The sequence below is a fragment of the Eptesicus fuscus genome, chromosome 11 (genome assembly GCF_027574615.1).
Source record: "Eptesicus fuscus isolate TK198812 chromosome 11, DD_ASM_mEF_20220401, whole genome shotgun sequence".
NCBI classification, from domain to species: domain Eukaryota; kingdom Metazoa; phylum Chordata; class Mammalia; order Chiroptera; family Vespertilionidae; genus Eptesicus; species Eptesicus fuscus.
In genome coordinates, this window is record NC_072483.1 from 81537344 (window position 1) to 81559156 (window position 21813).

At 54.0% G+C, this 21813-nt stretch overlaps 1 protein-coding gene across 5 annotated transcripts in view; it reads right to left on the bottom strand.

Annotated features, from left to right (window-relative positions):
- The window catches only part of NRP2 (neuropilin 2), a 120528-nt gene that overhangs the window by 39294 nt on the left and 59421 nt on the right, over positions 1-21813 (bottom strand). For 4 of the 5 annotated variants that reach the window (XM_008145249.3, XM_008145248.3, XM_008145253.3 and 1 more), the window contains exons 8-12: positions 18790-18934; positions 15827-16176; positions 13643-13787; positions 9416-9532; positions 6141-6281 (exon numbers count right to left, since the gene is read on the bottom strand). In XM_008145249.3, the coding sequence (XP_008143471.2) occupies positions 6141-6281; positions 9416-9532; positions 13643-13787; positions 15827-16176; positions 18790-18934 (898 nt within the window). Of the gene's footprint in view, positions 1-6140; positions 6282-7899; positions 8347-9415; positions 9533-13642; positions 13788-15826; positions 16177-18789; positions 18935-21813 lie in introns of those variants that run through there. The other variant, XM_054722735.1, reaches the window with a different exon arrangement.

The window sequence follows — 21813 nt, forward strand, 5'->3', positions numbered from 1 at the left end:
GTTCCTTTAAGTCAGGGCACCCACTTCAGTGCGACGATGAAGCACACATGTGAAAGTGAAGTTTGTGCTTCTGGAACATCCCAGTGTACGGCCGAACACAGAGGGACTGCTAGGCACACACTGGCTGCTGGTGACCAGAGAGAGCAAAGGGTTGGCATGGCATGGCATGGGGGGACTGTCTTAGTGATTTACTTGGACATTAGGATGAGGCCTTTGAATAGCTGACAATGGACTTGCTGAGAACCACCCCTGGCTGGCGGCTGTCTTCTTGTTCTCCTACCTGGTGGCAGTGATGCCGACAATGGATAGCTTCCAACAGAAAGACAACGGGAAGGAAATAGGTTCAGTTGTTGAAAGAGAAGGAAGAAGTAACGTCCCAGCGATACACTCCCTCGTCTCCCAGACCTGACACGCTTGGGAGGCGTTTGGGGAGGGTCCCTGACTCCAAACATCTGTTGTTGCCCTCGATGCAGGGAAAACCCCCGCGTGGGAATGAACAACGGGAGTTCAAAAGGGCAGGGAGGAAGCGCAGAGGACAGGGTCCTCAGGCGTCTTAACCTGCGGCCGCCTCTACACGGGCCTCCTGATACTTCACCTGGCGATTTACGGCCACATCTGGCTTCAGCTGCGCGAGTGCTTTGTGAGCACGTGACAGCATCTGGCCCAGCAGCCGCGGGACCTCGGCGTCCCCACCTTACCAAACCCTGAAATAAATCACCAGGCGGGTCCTCCTGGCTATCACAGAGCCAGGCACGCCATCTGTCCAGTGCGCGCCTCTCCTGGCCAGCTCTGCGCCCTCCTGCTAGAGCCACCATCTGAAGGAAGATTTAGTGCTGCAGGAGACGCAGTCTCTTTGTACAGGTCATGCTTAAAACATGAGTCAGCCCCTCGGCTGGCCTCCCAAGGTCAATCTGTCTCGCTGAGGTCCTCACATTAACAACCAGCGAGAGGAAACACTGACTTTGGATGAACTCAGCAGGATGTTCTCCAGGTTTACAGCTGACCGCTTGGTGGACAGTTTTGGGATGTCAGGCCTGGTCTTTGCAGGAGTCTCCCTGAAGCTGTTCTGGGATGTCAGCGTTCAGGAACGCTTTGCAATGGAGGCGGTCTTGCTATCATCCCACACCTTTGGTGTTTATCCACACACTGCTGGGGACTCAAGCAATAATGCCTTAAAAAAAAAAAAAAAAGGAGTAATTGCTTCTCCTCTCTACTGCTGTGCTTTCCACAAAGCCAAAGAAGTGTTTCCACCTCCTTAAGGATGGACCTCTATGCTTCTTTTTTCCAGTTGAAGTTATTGCTTGAATATTGGCTTTCTTTTCGCCACGCTGTTCCTGGTCTTTAATTATCTGTCATGATTGAAGCCCGAGAAGTTCCTGTCTCAGTATCTGCAGCGGCTGCAAAGCCCCAGCCAAGCCCCAGCCACCTCTTTCTCAGGGCAACTCCCGCTAAAGCCCATCCCGTGTCGGCTGCCGTTGGCCCCATCTATGGGGAAGGTCTTCTGAGCTCAGACAGTTGCTTTTTAATTCACGGAGTCCCCAGTCGTTTTCTGACAAAAAATCAAGCCCACCCCAAGCAAGTTCACCCATCAGTTATTTCCTCTGATTTCTCTGCAACCATCGCCCGCCATCCTGGCCCACACTTAACCTTCTCGTGGGTGCCCCACCGTCGTGGTCCTCCATTCTAATGGAGTTCACTCAGTGGCCCAGTCTGCACCCAGCAGCCCACGTCTGCCACGCACATTTGGTGGGACAGCCACCAGGTGGAAGATCCAAACATCGCCGAACACGGTCTCCTTGATTCGCTCCCACCGGAGATGGGTTTTGAACCCAGAGGAAAGGTTCTCTTCTCTCAATCCAATAAACATGAATGCAAGACGACCCAAGCTGCCCTTTCCCAACGGTAGACTACTCCATGTAGGCTTTGCCTGTCTTCTTTATATCACGCCCACGATTTGAACTTAACTAAAATGAAGTCACACTGTACCCACCCTTCATGAGGTCAACAGGTGTGTACAAGAGCGCACACACCTGAGGGAGACCACACACACCTGAGGGTCCTGAAGCTGACCTGGCATAAGTACCTGTGTCTCCAGTTTTCTTGTCTCCAATAATAACAACCACAAAAACTATTAGTATTCTTACTGTTATTGGTATCGCTTAGTATTTATTTAGGATGCCCTTTTTGATTGAATGAAACAGTTCCTACCCTAACAAATGCTATGTTACTTGCTCACTTTATTAAGGTTGCACCCTGAGGTAAAACGAAACCATGAGCCAAATACCAGCCATGGGCCACTCCCATCAAGGGACAGTACAGATGGCACGTCCCCCTAATCACTTGTTTCTTGCTTTGCACCAAACCAAGGGGCAGCAGCAGCAGCAGCAGCGAGGGTCCCAGAGGTCACCCTCAGGTCAATGCCTGGTGCCGCTGGAGCAGTGGTCGCCAGGGCAATGTGACAACGAGCATGCCCTATACCTGCCCTGTCCCAGGCAGCATGGGTCTCGTGCCCTTGAGACGTGGCTGGGTGAAGAAGGAACCCAAGTTTTGGCTGTATTTAATTTTAATTAAGTTAAAATAGCCACACGGGGCTACTGGCTGCCCTATTGACCAAGGGCCATCTCAAGGACTTTTTGATCTTGTTCTTTGAAGACCTACATCTGATCTTCCTCAAAACTCCCGCTAGGGGACACTTTCTGTGTCCTCGTCGCTACAGAGAAAAGGCAGAGTGGCTTCGGGAGAGCACGGGACGGGCTCCTCTGTAACCAGCAGGGGTCAGTGAATTGGGAACAGGGTCCCCCGGGGCAGGCTTCCCAGGGACGGGTGTGAACACACTCCGGGCTTCTGAGCACAAGCAAAGAGCTAAAAAAAGAAATTCCAAGCGGCTTGAAAGACTATCTTGCAAAACAAAAACAGTGGAATGGAACCAGTGGGTGTCCTGTCAGCCTGAAGCAACCACCGGCGCTGGCCAAAAGAACAGAACTAATTGCTTACTTAAAAGGAAAAGAAAAAACAAAACAAGAACAAAACAAAACAAAACAAAACACGAGAAAAGAACTAAATCAGAAAATATCTACGGAATGTAAGTCTTTTCCACAGACACTTCTAACCAAATGGCCTGTGTACGCTATTTCAACATGGCTATTTTCTTTCCTGCCTTCTTTTTTCTCCCGACTCTCTCGACGGAGACACCTCCTTTCTTAACTGTAATTACTTGTGTTTACCCGTCGAATGAGGGGATCAAACATATGGCGCACTTCTCTTAAGAGTGAGGGTGGGCTCCTCTCTGTGCGAGGGTGACCTGTGGGGGACACAGCGACTCTCAGGTCTGACTGGGAAGGTCCGGCCTCTCTGATCCCATTAGCATTTACCCTGCCCCTAACCAAGCACAGCTGTTTCCTCTCTCCCAACTGCTCCCCTCGGGGGCCCGTTTTTTTGAAGAAGAAGAAGAAAAGAAAGGAAGGAAGGACCACCCTGAACAGAAAGGGCTTTCTCCCCGCTCCTCCTTAAAGCCCGCGATCCAGTTCTGTCAGGAGAAGGAACATGGGAAATACAGCACAGGCTTTTGTAAGTCATCAGAGGGTGGAAGGAAGGGCTCTGAAGACAATATTATGATTCTGTTTTCTGGAGGCAAGTTACAAGTGCCACTTTCCCAAACTTCAGGGATCCCTCTGGAGGAGGAAAATAATTATTTTCTTTCTCAGTATCTTAGGAGACAAACACCACTAGATCGAGTAGTTCCTTATGGCCCTCATTTTCCTTCTGTCCCGATCCATCCAGCCACGGGTTGGAACTCCGCCCGCTCTGTGAGCTTGCTCCAAAGAGCCCTACCAACCGCAGGCTGCAATGAATCAGCCGGATGAGGATAAGGACTAGAATTCCCAACCAGTAGCCAGGGTCGGGGACGGGGCACTCAGGTGAGGGCGAGGGCGAGGGCGAGGGCTGGGTGAGGGGGAGGCAGAGGTGAGCAAGCAATGGGCAGGGGTAAAGGCCAGGGTCAAAGGGAGAGTGACTGAATTGTCCCTTGCTAATGGGTGGCCGTGCGGCCTGGCCTGGGAAGGCCTCAGACATTCTTAGAGAACATCTGCTCAGAAGAGTGCAAGGGGAGAGGCTGCATTATTAGACAGGACCTGAGGATGAATGCTGGAGGAGAGCCCGTACAGGTCTCCATGCTTTACCATCCACATCCCTTTATTCAAACTGCCTCTGCCAAGCTCCCCTCTTACACACACATGCGTGCATACAAACTACAAACACACACACAAACCCATACACACACGCCCAGAGATTCATGCACAAAACACACACACAGGCATATAGATATTTATCAATATATCTACATCCACACATAGAAACACATGATATATGCACGTACACGCACACATACAAAACAAACACCTTGAGGAAGAAACATACATACACATATGTACCCACAAATACACACACGTAAACACGAGGCATACACACACACACACACACAGACACATACCCTACAAATCTTTAAGATAAAAAGTGGGGGTTGGGAAGAGCAACCAATTAATTGGGCCAAGTCTCAAAGGAGAGGAAATAAAATGAAAAATCCAGGCTGGGTTATAAAAATAAGTATTTTTTTTTCCAGCGTGCAGGAGGCTCATTATATTAATTAAACATTATTGCAGTGAAGGAGAGGAGGGAGGGTGATTAAGGCTGGGACGGGGTAAGTGCTCTCTCCCGTTGCCCGCGGCTGCGCCGACCCTCAGATATTAATCTCTCTGAGCACTCGAACGCTGAAGAGATAAACACTTGAAATATGAAAATGTTTTTCTCTGGAGCAGACGCGGTGACCCTCTGGGGTAGGCCGTGTCGGGAGGCGGCCGCAGCGCCCTCCCCGCCTCTGTCCCACTGCCTCCCCTGGGGGCAGGGGACCCTGCCAGTTCTTGCAGTGAGGGGCAGGGGCCAGCTCCGGGGGACCCTGCCGAAGGCGCGGTCCCTCTCCCCTTTATTCTCTAGTCAGGCAACATTTGATCTGCTAATTTCCAGAGTGAACCCCTTTCCTCTCGAATGCTCCCCGGGGCGGGGTGGGGGGGGGGTGGGGTGGGGCTACAACCCAGGCCAGGGGTGTGGGAATTTGAGAGCGAATGCCTGGAGCGCCGGAGCCGGTGTTTGTGACGACCTGTTGTTAAATTATCTGGGATTTTGCAAGCCAGCTGTTAAACGCAAGCACTATTAAAAATTAAATGATAGAAAGTTACAAGTAAATAAATGATACCACAAACTCAAGATAATAAAGTCTGTGAAACTCAACACTTCCTAATTATTTTCATACCATTTACCGGTACTTCTGCTCCCCCAAGTTATTTGCATGCATCACATCTGCCTGAGGGGGGAAACCGCGGGGTGCGGTGTTGCTGCACTTCTCCCACCTGCGCTGACGCTGACGGCTGGTGGCTTGAGTTCAACCACAGCAGGAGGATCTGCGGCCCTCAGTGCAGATCAGGGCTTCTCATCCTCCGGGAGCTGCTGTTAAGCACCTACCAGGACATCCCTGTCACCACGTGCCGCCGTGGACATGGGGGGTGGCCTGCTTCTACCGATTCGAAGGGCCCAGGGAAGTCCTCACCTCCAGGGGCCAGAGGCTCCTGGACTCTGACTCTGAAGGACAGTGCCAGGCGGCTCTCCTAGACACCCTTGGGCATGGCAGCGTTCAGGCCCTCGACGTGGCTCGCCACAGACGCCAGGCCACCCTGGGAGAAGGTAAGGCCGACTCAAGGCCCGCGGCTTCCTGACGGCCACTTTGGGAACAATACCCAGCCCGGAGCGGACAAGAGGCTCTGTGATGCTGGCAGTGAGGACCGGCCGCGGGAACAAGGGGACATTGACTCATGGCATCTCCTAGACCTCCCCACGGCCCTTCCTTCCTTCCTCTTCTTTTATCTTGGCCCCTCTCCCTCCCGCCCAGCTTCCAGGCCGTCCTGTAATCACAGGCGAGGGCAGGAACCACCAACCCGCTATTCTGTGGGGTGACGTCGTGAGCGAAGACTGTGGTGGTTTGCGGGCAAAGGGCAGGGGGGTGCTCTGTGCTGGGAAGGGAGGAAGCCCGCTGGGGAGCGTGGGGAAGGCGAGCAGGAGTGCGCTCCTCTCCGGACCCGCAGCCGGCTTACCTGGGAACGTGCGGTCGTCGGGGCTGGTGCTGCTGGCCCAGGTGCTGCGGAGCCACTTGGCGTGGTCGTACATCCAGCCGCAGGCCTCCTCGGGGAAATCGAAGTTGCAGTTGAATCCTGAAGGGAGCTGCAAATCTTTGTCTAAAAGGAGAGAGAGAGAGAGAGAGAAAATAAGCCAAAGGAACGCCGATGAAATGGGTTCAGAGAACAGCCACCGTGGTGCTGTTTCAATGGCTGGCAAGGCCTGAGTGCAGAGCAGAGAAAGAAGGCTCCCTTTCGCTCATTCATGGAACTCCTCTTGGCGGCCGCTGGCTTTCGGGTCAGCCTTTGGTCTCATCCTTCCCAGGCACGAAAGCCAAGTCTGCCCGCGGTTCCCATAGTCAGCGATGACAAAGGAAGGCCACCGAGTGGCTTCGGGCTCTCCCTGGCCTCTCTGTCCACCTCGCAGAGCAGACCCATGTGACAATCGCTGCTCCCTAAACGCCAGAGAAGAATGTCTCCCCAGCGCCTCGGCGGAAGGCTGGCTCCTGCCCACCTGGCTCTCGGGAGCGACGGGCAGCCCGTTAGCGTCCAGAGAGGCGGGGATGCAGGCCAGCGAGGAGAAAGTGGGCCCCGAAACAAGGCAGGCTTGTTTGCTCCCCTTCACCTCCTGCGGTAGGTCTCTTGTTTCGGGAGACCGGGCCATTTCAACATCCCCGGGGGAGGCACTGCCAGGTGGCATGTGAGGGCAAAGTGAGGGAACCGGCCCAGCCGGCCGCCCCGCTCAACGCTGACCCGGAGGAGAAGGAATTGCACAGGAAGGTGGGTCCAAGGTCAGCAGAGGGTGCGTCCTCATGGGAGTCTCAGGAGTGGCCACCGGTGGCTCGCCCTGGCTGCTCAGTTGTTCTCGGACCTGAGCCAGAAGTCTGAACCCGAGGTGTTCCTTTGAGGGTCCACTGGGCTCTAAAAAACAAGACTGAGCTGGTGCTAAATGGGTGATGAAGCGGGGGTGGGTGGAGGTGGGAGGAAAGAGGAAATGGGACAAGTCTGACGCCGGTGCTTGCCAGACGGGCCTGTGCGGACGGCAGGAAGGTGATGGCCAGTGCTGGCAGCAGAGAGGAAGTGGGGTCTCTGGCCTTCTCACTTCCGTTCTCAGGGTTCCCAGGGAGGAATTTCTGGGGGAAGGCCTCAGATGTGGCTTGGGAAGTCTGACGTGAGTAACGGACGGGAAACAGGCTGCCCCCACCACGGAGGTGAGGAGGGCACGCCGCTGAGGGCAAGGGCAGGGCTGGCCTCAGCGCAGAGGGCCACCGCGTGCCACCGGGCCCTGCTCATGCCTCTCCTTCCCAAGAGGGAACGTGGAATGTTTGCCCACCGTGGGCCAAAGTCAGCTCGAGTGGAGAAGGAACACATGGAATCCATTACAGCATCAACCTGTGGCTTGGAAAAGTCAGCTCTTAGCCCTCACCATCCCCTTCTCCCGGCCATTTCTGAATTTCTACTTTTTCCGTTCAAAAAGTATGGAGTAATTCAATATACCATAATTCCCCTCTCATGTTTACATGAATGCTGTATCTCAGGAACCAAATTCCACAAAGGGATCGTTTGCAAAAAAAAAAAGAGGGAAGGGAGGAACCACCGAAGAAACCTCAAAGGAAACAAACCACTACAAACGGGAAAATTATATGAAACTTCTGAACGTTTGCAGAACCCTTACATTTTCCTTTGGGCTGCCGTTTAGATAGAAACCCCCGCCCCCCGCCCTGCACCCAGCCAGCCCTGCTAACCCGACACCATATATTCACTGCCTATGCATTCTACTTTTGGCCCTCAAACTATCTTAAACACGTCTTGGAAGATTCCCCAAGTCTCCTTCTCCTCTTGATAAAACAAAAACAAGTTCATTAAAATGTCAGCATTCTGTATTCCACTACCCCTGACCAATAGTGTCCCTCCACCCACACAATACACAAAAGCACATTCCTACAAGCATATGCATTAAATTATCATTTTTCAGTCACACAACTTCAGCATTTATTTTTGGCTTCCCTCCCATTCTTCTTCGCAGCCTTTTTTTTTTTTTTTTTTGAGTTGGCCACTCAATCAGCGCAATCCCTCCGATTGTCAGGCCGCTGAGTGTGCGGGGCCGGCAGACTCCACCGTCCGCCTACGAAGTTGGCGATGCGTCTCTATGTCTCCATCACTTCCCAAGTCTCTTCAATTTTCCCTAATTTTGTTTAATGAACATTTAATAATGGTCAGTAATTGACTGTAAATGGAGGCTGTCAGGCATGAACTTCTAGCCAAAAATGCCAGGTGTTCCCAAAATTTGTGGTTTGTTAGGAATGGCCTCAGACCCCGTTCCTTAGCGGTATGATTTAAAACCTGTCGCACGTTTGGTCTCTGCCAATTGTTTCCATCGAACGTGGGTATGTGTAGGAGGCGGGATGAGAGGAGTCCAGATTTCCCACGTGACGAGGAGGGGCCCTGGGCCTGGAAGGGACGGAGGTGCCTTCTGACACGTCCGCCTTTGACAATGACCTGCACTCGCCCCACGGAGGACGTGCGATCCCATGGAGTCATAAAATTATGACACTTTCTCAATCAGTGGTGGTGAGAGACAGGGAAATACTATTAAGGAATGGTTAACTGCCGAGTTAACTGTGACTATTGGGTTCCCTGAACCATGTCACCTCCAGGTTTCCACCGGACTGTATTGTGAAGACATGGCTTAGCAGGAGAAAGGACCACAGATGTGGCTTCTAACCACGTGAAGTGAGGGCTAGAGAAGAGGACTTCTCGGAGGAGGAGTCCTCTTTAAATGGATCCTTCTGCCTGGCTGTGGTGGCTCAGTGGTTGAGCGTCGACCTATGTATGATCCAGGAGGTCACAGTTTGATTCCCGGTCAAGGCACATGCCCAGGTGGCGTGCTTGATCCCCAGTGTGGGGCTTGCAGGAGGCAGCTGATCAATGATTCTCTCTCATCATTGATGTTTTTCTCTCTCTCTGTCTCTCCCTCCCTTCCTCTCTGAAATCAATAAAAAAATATATATTTTTTAAAAATGGACCCTTATTTCAGCTGATGATCAGTGGGTTCATACCCATAGGGCTGTACAGGTGATTCCAATACTGATTGGTTGGAAATGGCCACTGCCCCAAGCCCCTGAGTACTTGCTTCTCCCTGACCTCTGACCCAGCGACCCCCAGGTCCCTGCCCAGCCGCAGGTCAGCCTCCATCCCCACTGGTCGGCACCCATGCCATCCAGGATGAATGCAACTCTGACCCCGACCCTCACCGTCCTCAAAGCTGCAGTTCTCCCCGCACTCCGTGGCCTCCTCGTCAATGGGATACGGGGTGGTGGTCTCTTCGCTCCTCACGGTGGGTCCCAGTGTCTCCACGGTGGGCTTTGCATCTGCGTGAAGGCAAAGGAAGGGCGTGAATGCTGCATACAGCAGCCCGCATTGAAACGCAGCGGGAGGAAGATGCCCCAAACTAGGTTTCCTGTCTGAGTGGGGGCCATCAGAGAAGGAGAAAGGAAGGCTGGACACACGCACCCTGAGGTCACCCCTGTGTGCCGGCAATGATGTCGGAGCGTTGTCCGAGCTGAAAGAAAATGGGCTCAAGCTGCAGAGACAGCCCAGAGAGAGGCCCCAATACAAACCCCTGCTCCTTACTGCCCAGCAGAGGCCCTGAGGCCGGCATGAAGGCCACGCAAAACAGGGCCACACTCTGGGTGGTCCGTTAAGACAGAAGTGTGGGTGAGCAAACACACAAACTGAATGATGCGCATCAAAACCAGTTTGCGTGCATCTTGCTGCTAAGCGACGTGAGCTTCCGTTCAGAGGAAACCTAGGGCCTACCTGTGCCCCTCCCCTTGGGGGGCAGCCGACATGCCTTCCCGCCTCACCCCTGGTTTTGTGTGAATACAGAACGTTTGGAACCAAAGCTCACCCCACCTGGGCGGCACAATCACCAAAGCCGTAAGCAAAGCCGGTGCCTGAGAGGTGTGATCCCGACACTGCTCTTCACGTTTGCACAAAAGCAATGGAAAGGGCTGCGGATTCCAAGGGACTCAGGCTCCGCTGGGTGGGAAGCATTTGGGGCTGTGCCTTTAGGAGCTATACCTCTGCCTTGGCGCCACTGTGTGTGATTAGGCGTCTTTGTCAGGCCCCCTTCAGGATACCGTGTAATAAATAATAAGGCGTGGCCGATGCAAAAGCTTCCTAAGTGCAAGTAGCTCCTGCAAGGCAGGCTGGGGGTGGGGGAGAGTCAAGAATGGGACAGAAGGTGGCAGAGGGGACCTTGCCTGCCTGATTTAAAGGGCCACCAGGACTGGCTCCGGCAGATTGAGACCCTGAGGGATGGGGGTGAGGAAGTGTGGGGAGGTGCCAGATCTTGCCAACCACCGCCCCCCCCCCCCGCACTCCCAATCCAAAAAATCCCCATGGAAAACCTCCAGACTTATCAATGTTGGCAACTTATTCAAAACATTACAATAACTAGAATGCAACAAAACCGGGCTGGGCCCAACCTGGCCGCAGGCAGTCGGTTCTGACGTGGTGATTCATTCACCTATCCTTTCACTGGTCTATTTGCTCACCCCAGCCATTCATTCAGCAACCATTTGTGAAATGAATTAGACTGTGAGTCAGGCCCTTGGTGGGGCAAAAAGGAGTGCTGGGAACTGGTGTTCAAATCCACGTGTCGTGGGGCGGGGCCTTTGTCCCAGAGCTGTGCTCCCACGAGACTCCCCGAATCCGCCCAGGCGTGGTTCCTCCCCTTTCTATACCTGTTCCTTGGCGCTATTGTGTGTGATTAGGCGTCTTTGTCAGGTCCCCTTCAGGATACCATTGAATAAAGCCAGGGGCTGAAGGAACTCACTAACTACGCGGAATCGCTTTTTCACGGTCGATTTCCCGTCTTTCTGCTATTAAGTACCACGCACCTAACCTTTCAGACTCCCCTTTGCCGTGTCTGCCTCTTGCTCACAGTCAACAAGCAAATAACCTCGAAGCTTCCTAATTTGTAAGTTCGAATTTGTCACTGTGTCACGGAATCTCAAACTCAATTGTACAGCAAACTCCAGGCAGCCAGGCAAGAAGTAACCATTTGAAACACACGCCGACTAACAGGTGAAGCAGCCCCGTCCCATTACTTAGCGGCAGGGACCCGGCCCGGCCCATCCTTTTCCCTGGGATCCTTCTGGGGTGGGAACGAAAGACACGAACCAAGGGTGAGTCGCACCAACGGATGGACATGTGACAAGCCAGAGAGCCACGTGCCCTTAGGAGAGCAGTTTCTGGAAATGTGAGGTAGCAAGATGGGTGAGCTGATCGGTGGAGATGACGCTAAGGGCAGGGGCACCGGGGCTGGCGAGGCCACAGAGGGCAGGGCGCGTGGCTGACAGCGAGGAAACAGCAGCCGGCCTCTGTGTCCACAGTGTTTGTACTGGGCGCTCCGAGGTAACTGCCCGTTAAACTGCAATTGAAACCAGATGTCCGAGACTTCAAAGGGAGGGAGGCTGGGCAGAGGGTAACGAGCCCCAACTCTGCTCTTCTGAGGAATGGCCAGGCAGGACTTTGAAATGGAAACCTGTTGCCGACCATCACCAGTGTCATTTGGGCCAGGTTGGGGTGAGGGTGCAATACGTGGAAAAAGCCATTTGCCACTGTCCGGCCTGTCAGAGAGCAGGGCCAGCCGGGAGAGGCTGGGCCCAGAGGCCCGAGGAGAGGACGGGAGTGTGAGCAAGCCCCCGGCGGGCTGAGCGACCTCCGCCGCGTGGCTTCTTCTCTTGGGGACTCAGTTTCTTTATCTGGGAAAGAGGCGCTGGCTTCGATTTCTGATTTTTTCCCCAGACTGTATGTCACATGCATTAGTAGGTTGTGGAATCAATTTAATGGGTCGTGACCAGCATTTTAAATATAGCAACGATGATACTGCAGCGTGCACGCACGTGGTAAGGATGAGCGCTGCTTTGGGAACCTTTTGTTTCAGTCTTACTTACTTATCCTAACAGGTTTATTAGGTGCCGGGCAGCAGTCTAAGTACTTGCTATCCATTATTTTGTGGAATCCTCATAATAACCCTAGCGGGTGTAGCTATACCGTGATCACCCCCATTTTTCAGCTAAGATACCTGAGATGTTGAGGGCTAAGTAACGGGTCTGACTTACACATGGCAATCTGTGGCCAGAGTCCAGGGACTCAGTGGCACACAGTTCCCCATAGGCACACACGTGTGTGTGTGTGTGTGTGTGTGTGTGTGTGTATACGCGCGCGCGCGCGCGCGTGCATATGTGCGCTTGTAAGTCTGGTGGGTAGTTTTATACGTTTATTTTAAGTTGTGGATGGTGGTTAAAACATTTGAAAGCCACTGGCCTAGAAGCCCCCGTTTTCAGCGCCTCAAACGGGCAGGTGACCCACATTCAGTGAAGACCTGGCCTTAGTCCTACTTAATGGGGAGTAAGTGTCTCCCAGCTAGATGTGCTCATGAGGGCTGGCTGCCTGCACTCCGAGGGGGAGGGAGGCCGGTCTGGGCCCGATTCCCACCTGCACACCTCCACGGGCCTCCTCCTCTGCGCCATCGCAGCGGGCACGCCGGAGGCACTTTTCTCCCTGGGAGCCGAAAGCACTCCTCCGACATGCCCTTATCAATCCTTCGCGATGCCCTGCTGGTGACAGGCACAGCACAGACAGGAGAATGGAGATACCTGGGCCCTGGGGGAGTGGGGCCGGAGGCTCAGCCCGCCTGCCGCTCCGCTCCTGCTGGCGTGGGGCTCCGAGGCCGCCCCAGCTCTTTGGCAGCAGTGAGCGCGCTCCGGGGGACCCAGTGCCAGCTCTGTGGGGGGAGGAGGGTTGGTGCCCAGAGGACAGGTGGGGTCTGTCTCCGAAGAGCAGGGCGCTTCCCAGCAAAGGGTGGGCTTGCTCAGGGGCCCCCTCCTTGTCAAGGAGAAGTAAGAGGCGCTCCCTGGACCGGCTGCCTGGCGAGGGCGGGAATGAGCCATCTCCTGCCACACACTGGGAAGAAGTCCCAGCAACCGGGTCCCTCCTGAGCAAATGAATGCCTTTTACAGATGTGGCTTCGAAATGAAAACTAAGTCTCTTAGCCGCTGACATCTGGAGGCCAGACTCATGCATAAACCGATTACTTGATTATCATGAGGGGTTGTTTTTTCTCCCTTCCCTAAATCAACAGCCAAGCTCCCTGGCCCGAGGAGTCAGGATCTAATTGAATTTGGGTGGGTGGTGTGTGGTTGTGATTTGTTTTTGAGAGACTCGGGCTGGAGAGCTGAAACGATCCTTTAAAAATGACAAAGTACCTCCCCTGAGAAACTCCCAAGACCAGAGGCTCAGTGCCCATGGTCTGAGGCAGGGGAACGTGGCAGGGCCCAGGGTGGGCAGGGATGTAGCATTTCAGTGGAGAGGGATTCAACTGGGGATGGGCGGCCCCTCTGCCCCATCCACATCACGGTCTGAACGCCCCCCTCCCCCGCCCAGGGCATCCTGAGGAGCCAGGGTCTTACCTGTCCAGTCACAGCCAAGCACCTCCAGCCGCATCCCGATTCCCGCTGGCGACCACCTCTCGGGGTACACCCGCACGTACTGCGCAGGGACGGGGTCGAACCTCCGGATGTCAGGGGTGTCGTAGTGCATGTTTCCTTCAAACAGCTGCAGGGGAGACAGGCTGCTCAGCTCTTCTTACGGGGGACCCCTCCTCCATCATCCCGTCTTCCCTTTCCTCCCCCCTTCTTCCCAGCCTTCGCATCCAACCGAAGGCCGCGTCCTAGTTGCCTCGTGGTCGCTGGACATGATGGTCCCCGAGAGCTCCATTCTCAGACAAGGTTCATAGTCATTCGGAAGATGGTGAGAGACCCAGACCATGGAAAGCGGGAGCAGGTCTGAGTGTCCGTTGCCAGGTCCTGCCTTCTATCCTGGGACTGAAACTGAGCCCTCAGAAAAGAATTCGGCTCTGAATGAGTCTCATGCTGGACTTAGCCCCGGAGAGAAGAGAAGGGAGCTCAGGCTGCCTTGCCTGTTCTGAACTTTCCAGTTTATTAGAAATCAGATGTTCTAACCTAGTTCTTTTTTAAAAAAATATATATTTTATTGATTTTTTACAGAGAGGAAGGGAGAAGGATAGAGAGCAAGAAACATCGATGAGAGAGAAACATCGACCAGCTGCCTCCTGCACACCCCCTACTGGGGATGTGCCCGCAACCAATGTACATGCCCTTGACCGGAATCGAACCTGGGACCTTTCAGTCCGCAGGCCGACGCTCTATCCACTGAGCCAAACCGGTTTCGGCTAACCTAGTTCTTTTTCTAGCGCTTGAACGTCTAGATGTAGAAAAGTCCCAGTTCACTGATGGTCCAAGTTCACGGAGAGGCAGAAGGGAAAGTGACCTTCTCGACACCTCCTGGTCACACACTGAGAGTCAGAGACTGTTCCCCAAACCTTTGCTTAGTGGAGGCAATTCTATCAAAAGAAAACTCGCCTGGAGCCCCCGTACATAAAACTGAGGACAGTGGGGCCGCCCTGGTGGAAGTCAGGTGGGGGACCCGCCCCACAGCACACCTGGGAGCCACTGGCTTAGGGGAAGGTTGGTGTGGGGACAGTCAGGGGCTGTGGCTGATCCGCATGGGGAATGCTGCAGGATGCCCAGGTCCACAGCCCCCAAAGGGGGGCTGTCATGCGGAGGGCGGGCTCTGCCCCTGGTGAAGATCCTCTCCTTTCCCAGGCTCCCCCACCCCCCAGTGGTTAAGAAGAGCCAGGATCCAACTTCTCCATCCTCCGAAGGTTCCAGGGTTACTGAGCCCTGAGCCTTTCCCGCCCCTGGAATTGTAAGCTGAGAGCTGACATCAGTATTGCAAACCTCCAACCCAGCCCTTGCCTCCGTGTCAAGAATGAACACACGTGCTTAGTAAAGGGGCTGAATGGGGACATGGGCTACCCCTTCCTGGTTAGGGGCCCTGCTCTTTGGAGGAAAACGAGGGGAAACTTAGAAATGGGGTTGGGAAGGCCTGGCTAACCAGGAAATTGACCTGGAGAAGAGAAACGACGTCTTCCCCCTCCTGGGGCTCCTCCGGGCCTGGAAGGTGGGCCTTCGAGCCCCTGATGGCAGGGGCTGCGCCTCACTGGCCTGCCTCAGGCCTGGAGCAGGTTTCTCCTGCCTCGCCCGGCCGCAGTACCAGGCGGGAAAGATCTAAGAGTCCAGACGAGGGAACTACAAAGGAGGGCAGCCACATTCAGGAAAACACAGTTGTTTTTGGAAGTAAATCCCCCATTTCTATAGTTTAGCCTCCAAAAACCACATCTCCTTTGGATGTCTGGCCAACTGGAAGGAAACTTTATCTGAGAGAGCGTACAAAAGGCGTCGAACTTGACCGAAAGGCGTTTGGGCTCTGGAGTCAGGCTCACAGTGCCTGAATCATGGAACCACCACAGGGACACTGTGGGACCCTGGGCATGCCATCAAGCCTCAGTTTGTCATCTCTAAAATGGGAGTGACAAAGGGTCTACCTTCTACACATGTTGGAAGACGTGAAATAATAATAAGGATTAAAATAAAGCAGTTAGCACAGTGCCTGGCACAAAGTGATCTCTTCATGAATATTCCTCGCCCTGGATTGTAGGGGTTTGGTGATGACTGTCTGGATGGGAAACCAGCACCCCCGACTTAAGGCTAGAGTCCTCCAGGCACCCCTACCTTCGGCTGCTGGGTCCTGGGGTCCGGGATGTATTCCCAGTCCTTGCCGTTCAGGCTGTAAGAGACTTTGAACTTGCGCACAAAGGCCCTGGCCTCCACGGCAGTGATGCTGTCTCCTCCGCGCGCCCCCTGGACGATGACGCCTTTCACCGTCTTGGGCGCTCCCAGGTCCACCTGCAGCCACTCCTCACCCGGCTGGGCCTGAGGGATCCGCGGGAACCAGCCCGAGCGGCTGCTGACCAGGCGGGCCGCGCTGGGGCTCCAGAGGTACTCGCGGGTGGAGGAGGCGGAGATCTGCGAGTCGGTGATGAGGCCCGAGAGCATGCCCAGCATGTTGGAGCAGGGGGCGTCTGTGGGGCGGGGAGGAAGATGAAGGAGGTCAGGGCTGACAGCATAGTAACTGGGGACACCCCGTTAGTAGGGAGCTGTAAAAAACCCCAACTGGTATCAAACACCGGAAGTCAGCCCTGATCTCTTTGCACTTCAAGGTAGAATAGTGCTGAGAGCCGAGACTGGGAGCCAGGCTGCAGGGGTTCATGTTTGCTCTGCCACTAACTAGCCTGAATTGTTCCTTGCCTCAGTTTCCCCAGGTCTAAAGGAGGACTAGGAGCAGTACTTACCTCTTGAGGGTTGTTGCGAGGGTTCCATTAGTTACTATACCAAAGCTCTCAGCCCGGAGCCTGACATGCCGAAGCATCTAATGCTGTTCGCCAAGGACTCTCAGATCTTTGTTGGTGACACCAGCTCCTGCCGCCCCAAAGGCTCTTCCCCTCAGTCGCCACCAGGCTAACCTTTCCTCGCCCCCTAAACTTACATGTCACGCCCTCAGAAAGGGCGGCAGGAGCTGGTGTCACCAACTTTCAGCCAAGTTAATGAGGTCCTTTTAGTCACTCTTGCTCGGAGCCCCTGTTCTTTTTCTCCAGACACACATCTTCGTTTAGAAGGGTCCAGCACTTGTCTTTGCTAATTATCCATCTTGCCCACTAGCCTGAAAGCTCCATGATGTCAGAGACCCCATCTGCTTCGCTCCCTCCTCGGGCCCCAGCTCCCAGCATGGGGCCTGGCACACAGCAGGCCTTCGATAAATATTTGTGGAGCACAGGAGTGAGCGGAGAAGGCAGGGTCCTCTGTCAGGGCGCTTTAGGTACTTGGACACTGAATTACAGACCCTCCAGGTGGTCCCAACTCTTCAATTTTTCCAGAAAATGAGTTTTCCCTGAGTGCTTGCTGCACACCCGGTGCAATGTGAAGGGACAGAAAACCGTCCCCTAGGCGGGTTAGGATGCACGCCCCCATTAGAGGGAAGTCGAGTCTTTGTGCAAAGGTGGCAAGAGCCAAGAATTTGTCGTGAGAAAATGTGGGTCCAGTGCCTGGCTCGGCCCCCTCCTCGGTGGGTGACCTTGGGCGAGCTGATTGTCTCTTTGAGTCTCGGTTTGCTCCCCTACTCACTCACCTCCTAGGGCTGTTAGGGACAGTAGACGAGATGGTGTGCGAAGAAGGCACGGGAAAAATGTAGACTGTATAAATGCGAGGTATTTGGACAAGAAGCCGAAACAGGGCCCCACCATGGAGCACTCGCTCCCAGATCTGGAATGGCTAGGGCACAGGACGGGGGCAGGTGTACACTGAAGACCTTTCTAGGCCAAAGAAGCAACCAACTTGCTCTGGGCTCAGTCTACAAGGGGAAGGGTTCAGACTGTTCACAAAAGGCGAGGGCTGGTCCAGCCACCATCCTCTCTCACGCAAACCCCTGCACCGCCGCCAATGCTCTCCCAGCTCCACGCTGGTCCTTTTAATCCATCCTCCATATTGTACCCCTGGGGTCTCAGCCCACATTCCATGCCCGCCCTCTCACTCTCTCTCTTGGTCCCTCTGGCCCCTGTGCAGTCGAGCAAACTGTGACCACTCCCTGTGGACTTTCCCTCCAGTCTTTAAGGCCTGTGTGGTTTACAGCCATACCACCCTGAATACACCCCATCTTGTCTGATCTCGGAAGCTAAGCAGGGTCGGGCCTGGCTAGTACTTGGAAGGGAGGCCTGTGTGCCCGTGCCCTCAGCTCAGCCACCAGTTCCTCAAGCAAGTCCTCCTCCCTGACCTCCAAGACCGGGGCAAGTCCCCTACAGTGTTCTTTATCATGGTTTTGATTTACCTGTATTTGTGGGTTTGTTGGTTTATGACTATGTCTTCCCAACTTGTCTAGCTGTCCCCCCAGACCTGGGTCTGTTGTGCTCGTCTCTGTACCCATAATGCCTTGCATAGCTCTTGGCCCCCAGTTGAGGCAGCAAAAGGTATTATTTGTTTCATTTCTTTGTTTTTTGTTAATCCTCACTCGAGGATATTTTTCCATTGATTTTTAAGGAGAGTGAAGAGAGAGGGAAAGACAGAGAGAAACATTGATGTGAGAGAAATACATCAACTGGTTGCCTCCTGCACAAGGCCTGACCAGGGCCTGGGCCGTGGAGGAGCCTGTAACCAAGGTATGTGCCCTTGACCAGAATAGAACCCAGGGCCCTTTGGTCCGTAGGCCGACACTCTATCCACTGGGCCAAACCAGCTAGGACCAGAAAGTGTTATTTGAGAGCCGGGCTCTGAATTCAAACTGCCTAGTTTCAAATCCTGGCTCTACCGCATAGTGCCGGGGGACCTAAATCTCCAAGCCTCGGTCTCCTCATCTGTAAAGCGGAGAGACTAGGAACCCCTGCCTCATGGAGTGCTATGAAGATGACAGAAGATAGCACACCCACGTGCTTGGCATGGAGCCTGGCGCATCAGCCTTCAATAGGTGTTAGCTAGTAGAAATAGGAGATGTTTAATAAACACACACTAAATGAAGAGAAGGATTCTGCTAGGACCGGAGACCTCAAGCCAATCCTTCCCGGAAGGTCACGTGGTGCAATCGTGGGCTGAGAGACAGCAGAGCCAGGACGCAATCAGCTCCCAACCTCCCTGGAGCGCCACCTCACCTGTGACCCGGCAGCCAAAGAGCTCCAGCCGGAGGGCGATGCCCGCGTGCCAGGTCTGAGGGCGGACCCTGACGAACCTCGTGAGCAGCGGCGTGTGCAGCCTGTTCAAAACCACCTCCGTGGCATCGCTGTTGCCCGGGAACACCTGTGACAGAGGACACGGAACCACGTGAGTCACATCCCCACGTGTAGCGAGGACCCCCCGCGCAGCCCTTGAAGCGGGTGGGAAAGTTCTGTGGAACCTGATTTCCCTCCAGTTTACAAATCATCAGTGGGTTTGTTGTTTGGGGCTTTTTGAGCAGCGCCATGAAGAACATGAAGAACAACGTTAATTTCTCACAGAGCTCTGACTTGAAAACAATCAGGGGTCTTCACACACACTTGGGAGGCAAAGAAAATGTTGCCCCTGGGCTGAGAGCGAGCAGAGGAAGGCGCCTGGGAAAGGAAAACACTTCAGAAGCTGAGGGAGAGGGAAAAGAGTAGGATTTCCTTTCAACATGGAGCAGAAATAGCTCTTTTAGGGCCAACGGACCTCACCCGCTAGCTTGAACTTGACTCTCCCCTTTCCTCGTGTTGCAGGCGTCTAGCACTATTTGCAGGGTGTTTAATGATGATATGCTGTTTTCCTTAGTTACTTAGAGGCCTCCTTGTGCCACGAACGGGTGAAAGCATTGGGGGGTGGGGGGCATCTACCCCCCATGCCCCTGTGTCCATCAGCATGTTCTGGGTTCTCTCTGGCCTTTGTTGTGGGGTCAGGGTTGCAGACGGTCCCCTTGGAGTCCTGCCCCGGCTTCCTCTCACTGAGGTCCCCGCCCTGTAATGAAATCCATCCCTGTCCCCATCTGACCAAGGCGTCTCTTATGGGAGGCAAGGCTTTGCGGAATAGCTTCTAACCCAACATGGTGGGAGCAAGTCCTGGCTGAGCAGATGGCCCGAGTCAATACCGGCCATATGGACCTTATGCTTTTGTGGGTGTGCGCTCCATAAAAAAACAAAGTAGCTGGAGCAAGTATTGGTGAGTTTCTCTCCGTTTCCTGGACAAGGGTGGAGGGAAAGACCAAGTAACCAGCCACCGCTTTTAAATCATACCTGTCACGGCTGTAACAACCAAGTTTCTGTAAATCTACTCACAGCCGACTCTGCAGCAGCGAGCAATTTCTCCTGGGTGGGGGTCGGGGATAGACGCTCCAGCTCGTGATACCCGGGCCGTGCCAGGGGGTCATTGACAGGGCCGGGGCCCTGGTACATCTGAATATGAAGACCTTTGAGCCAGACACTCTGTAAATATAATTACATCCATAATACCCACGAGGTCAGGTATTACTAGTCCCACTTTATGGATGAGGAAACTGAGGCTCAGAGATGTCTGTCTGGATCCAGTTGCCATGTTTTTAGGCTGCGGTTTCTTAGGTGGGCTCGCATCTCTTTGAACACATGTTTATGTTGGTGGCTTGGAGTCCTGGAGCCTTAAGGTCTCCAAGCACGGATTTGATGAGGTGGAGCGGCTGTTCCCATGTGTTTATAATCCCAACCGAGAATGCTCTGGGCAACAGCAAAGAGCGGCCAGAAGCTCAGAGCTAACGAACAGAGTGGTCCTTTCTTCCCCAGGAAGTGTGCGTAGGAGCTCTGCCATCAGGCAACCTTGACCCCGCCATATTTCCTGCTTGCTCAGGTCCAAAGTGAGAGCCATTTACACAGCTCCCCACTGATGTATTAACACAGCTCCCCACTGATGGCGAGGGTGAAGGGCTAAGAGACATCACACCTTTTGCAACCAAATGAGAAGTGGCTTGCTTAAGACAAACAGTGGGAAGGAAGAGGAAAAATGAAGTTTCACCAGCCCAACACATTCTGTTTAAATCTCTTGTTCCGCCTGCTGAGCCCACGGAATCCTGGGAGCCTCCCTCCAGTCCTGGTCCTAAGGTGGCTAGTCTCCACCTCAACTGCCTTGCGGGTCACAGGAAGCCCAGAAGCAGGACTTCTGGACCACTCACATAGCCCAGGTTCACTCTGGCTGCTTGATGCTTAGTGACTGAGGATAAAGCGGGGGGGGGTTGGGGGGGGTGGGGGGGGGGAGACAAAGAAGGGCCAAGGAAACCCAGGGAAAGAGGGGGTTAGCCAGACAGCTGGGAGAAGTAGAGGTGAAGACGGAGGCCGAGGCTCTTAAATCTCAGAGAGGGATGGCGGGAAGGAGGGAACAGGGCCCGGCAGTGGGGGCCACCACTGGCCAACTCCCTGAGTGCGGTGACAATGACTGTGTGTGGCCTCTGTCAGGAGATGCTGTAGAGTTGGAGGGAAGGGCCTTGATGGCCATGTGAATGCATAATTGGGGTGTGGCGTGTATTCAAACTTTAACCGAGCTGCAATCCACGGCACCCACACGCTGGTCTTGTTTAGAAACACAGCATGTCGCATATGTTCTTAATATCTGACCCGTTCATTGCTCAGCTTGGGCAGATAATACCAAGGGACCTTTCTTCCCTCCACCTCAGTTAGGAATGACTGTGTCTCTGGACTGCCTTTGGGAGGCTGGCGTGTGCGTGAACGTGGCCGCATGTGTGTGCACTCGCGTGAGTACATGCCCAGGGAGAGGGTTGGTTTCCCCATGACGTATGTGCTCACAGGCTTGGAGGGAGCACCGCCAGGTCTCTGCTTACAGTGACAGCAGCCAGAGGGAGGCACACACTTGGTTTATCTGCCCCAGGCCGTCCACCTGGCTGCTCCCACTGAACTTCCCTCTGCTGCTCCATTTGCTCAGCGTCTCCCTCCCCGGGACAAAATAAGGCTCGTTCCACGTGGCCTCAAATGACCCTTTACGTTTCTGAGCCCAGACACTTCTTGGATTTTTGTTTGCTCTTGACTTTGTGCTTATATTTGCCCCCTGCAATTTGGACCCTTTGCTGAAGGCATACCCAATTATTTTATGAAACTACTGATACACTTTCCACTCTGAATGTGGCACAGTAGGGGGAAAACCCCCCAAAAACACCAATCACCACTGAACTGGGATTCAGGAGACAGATT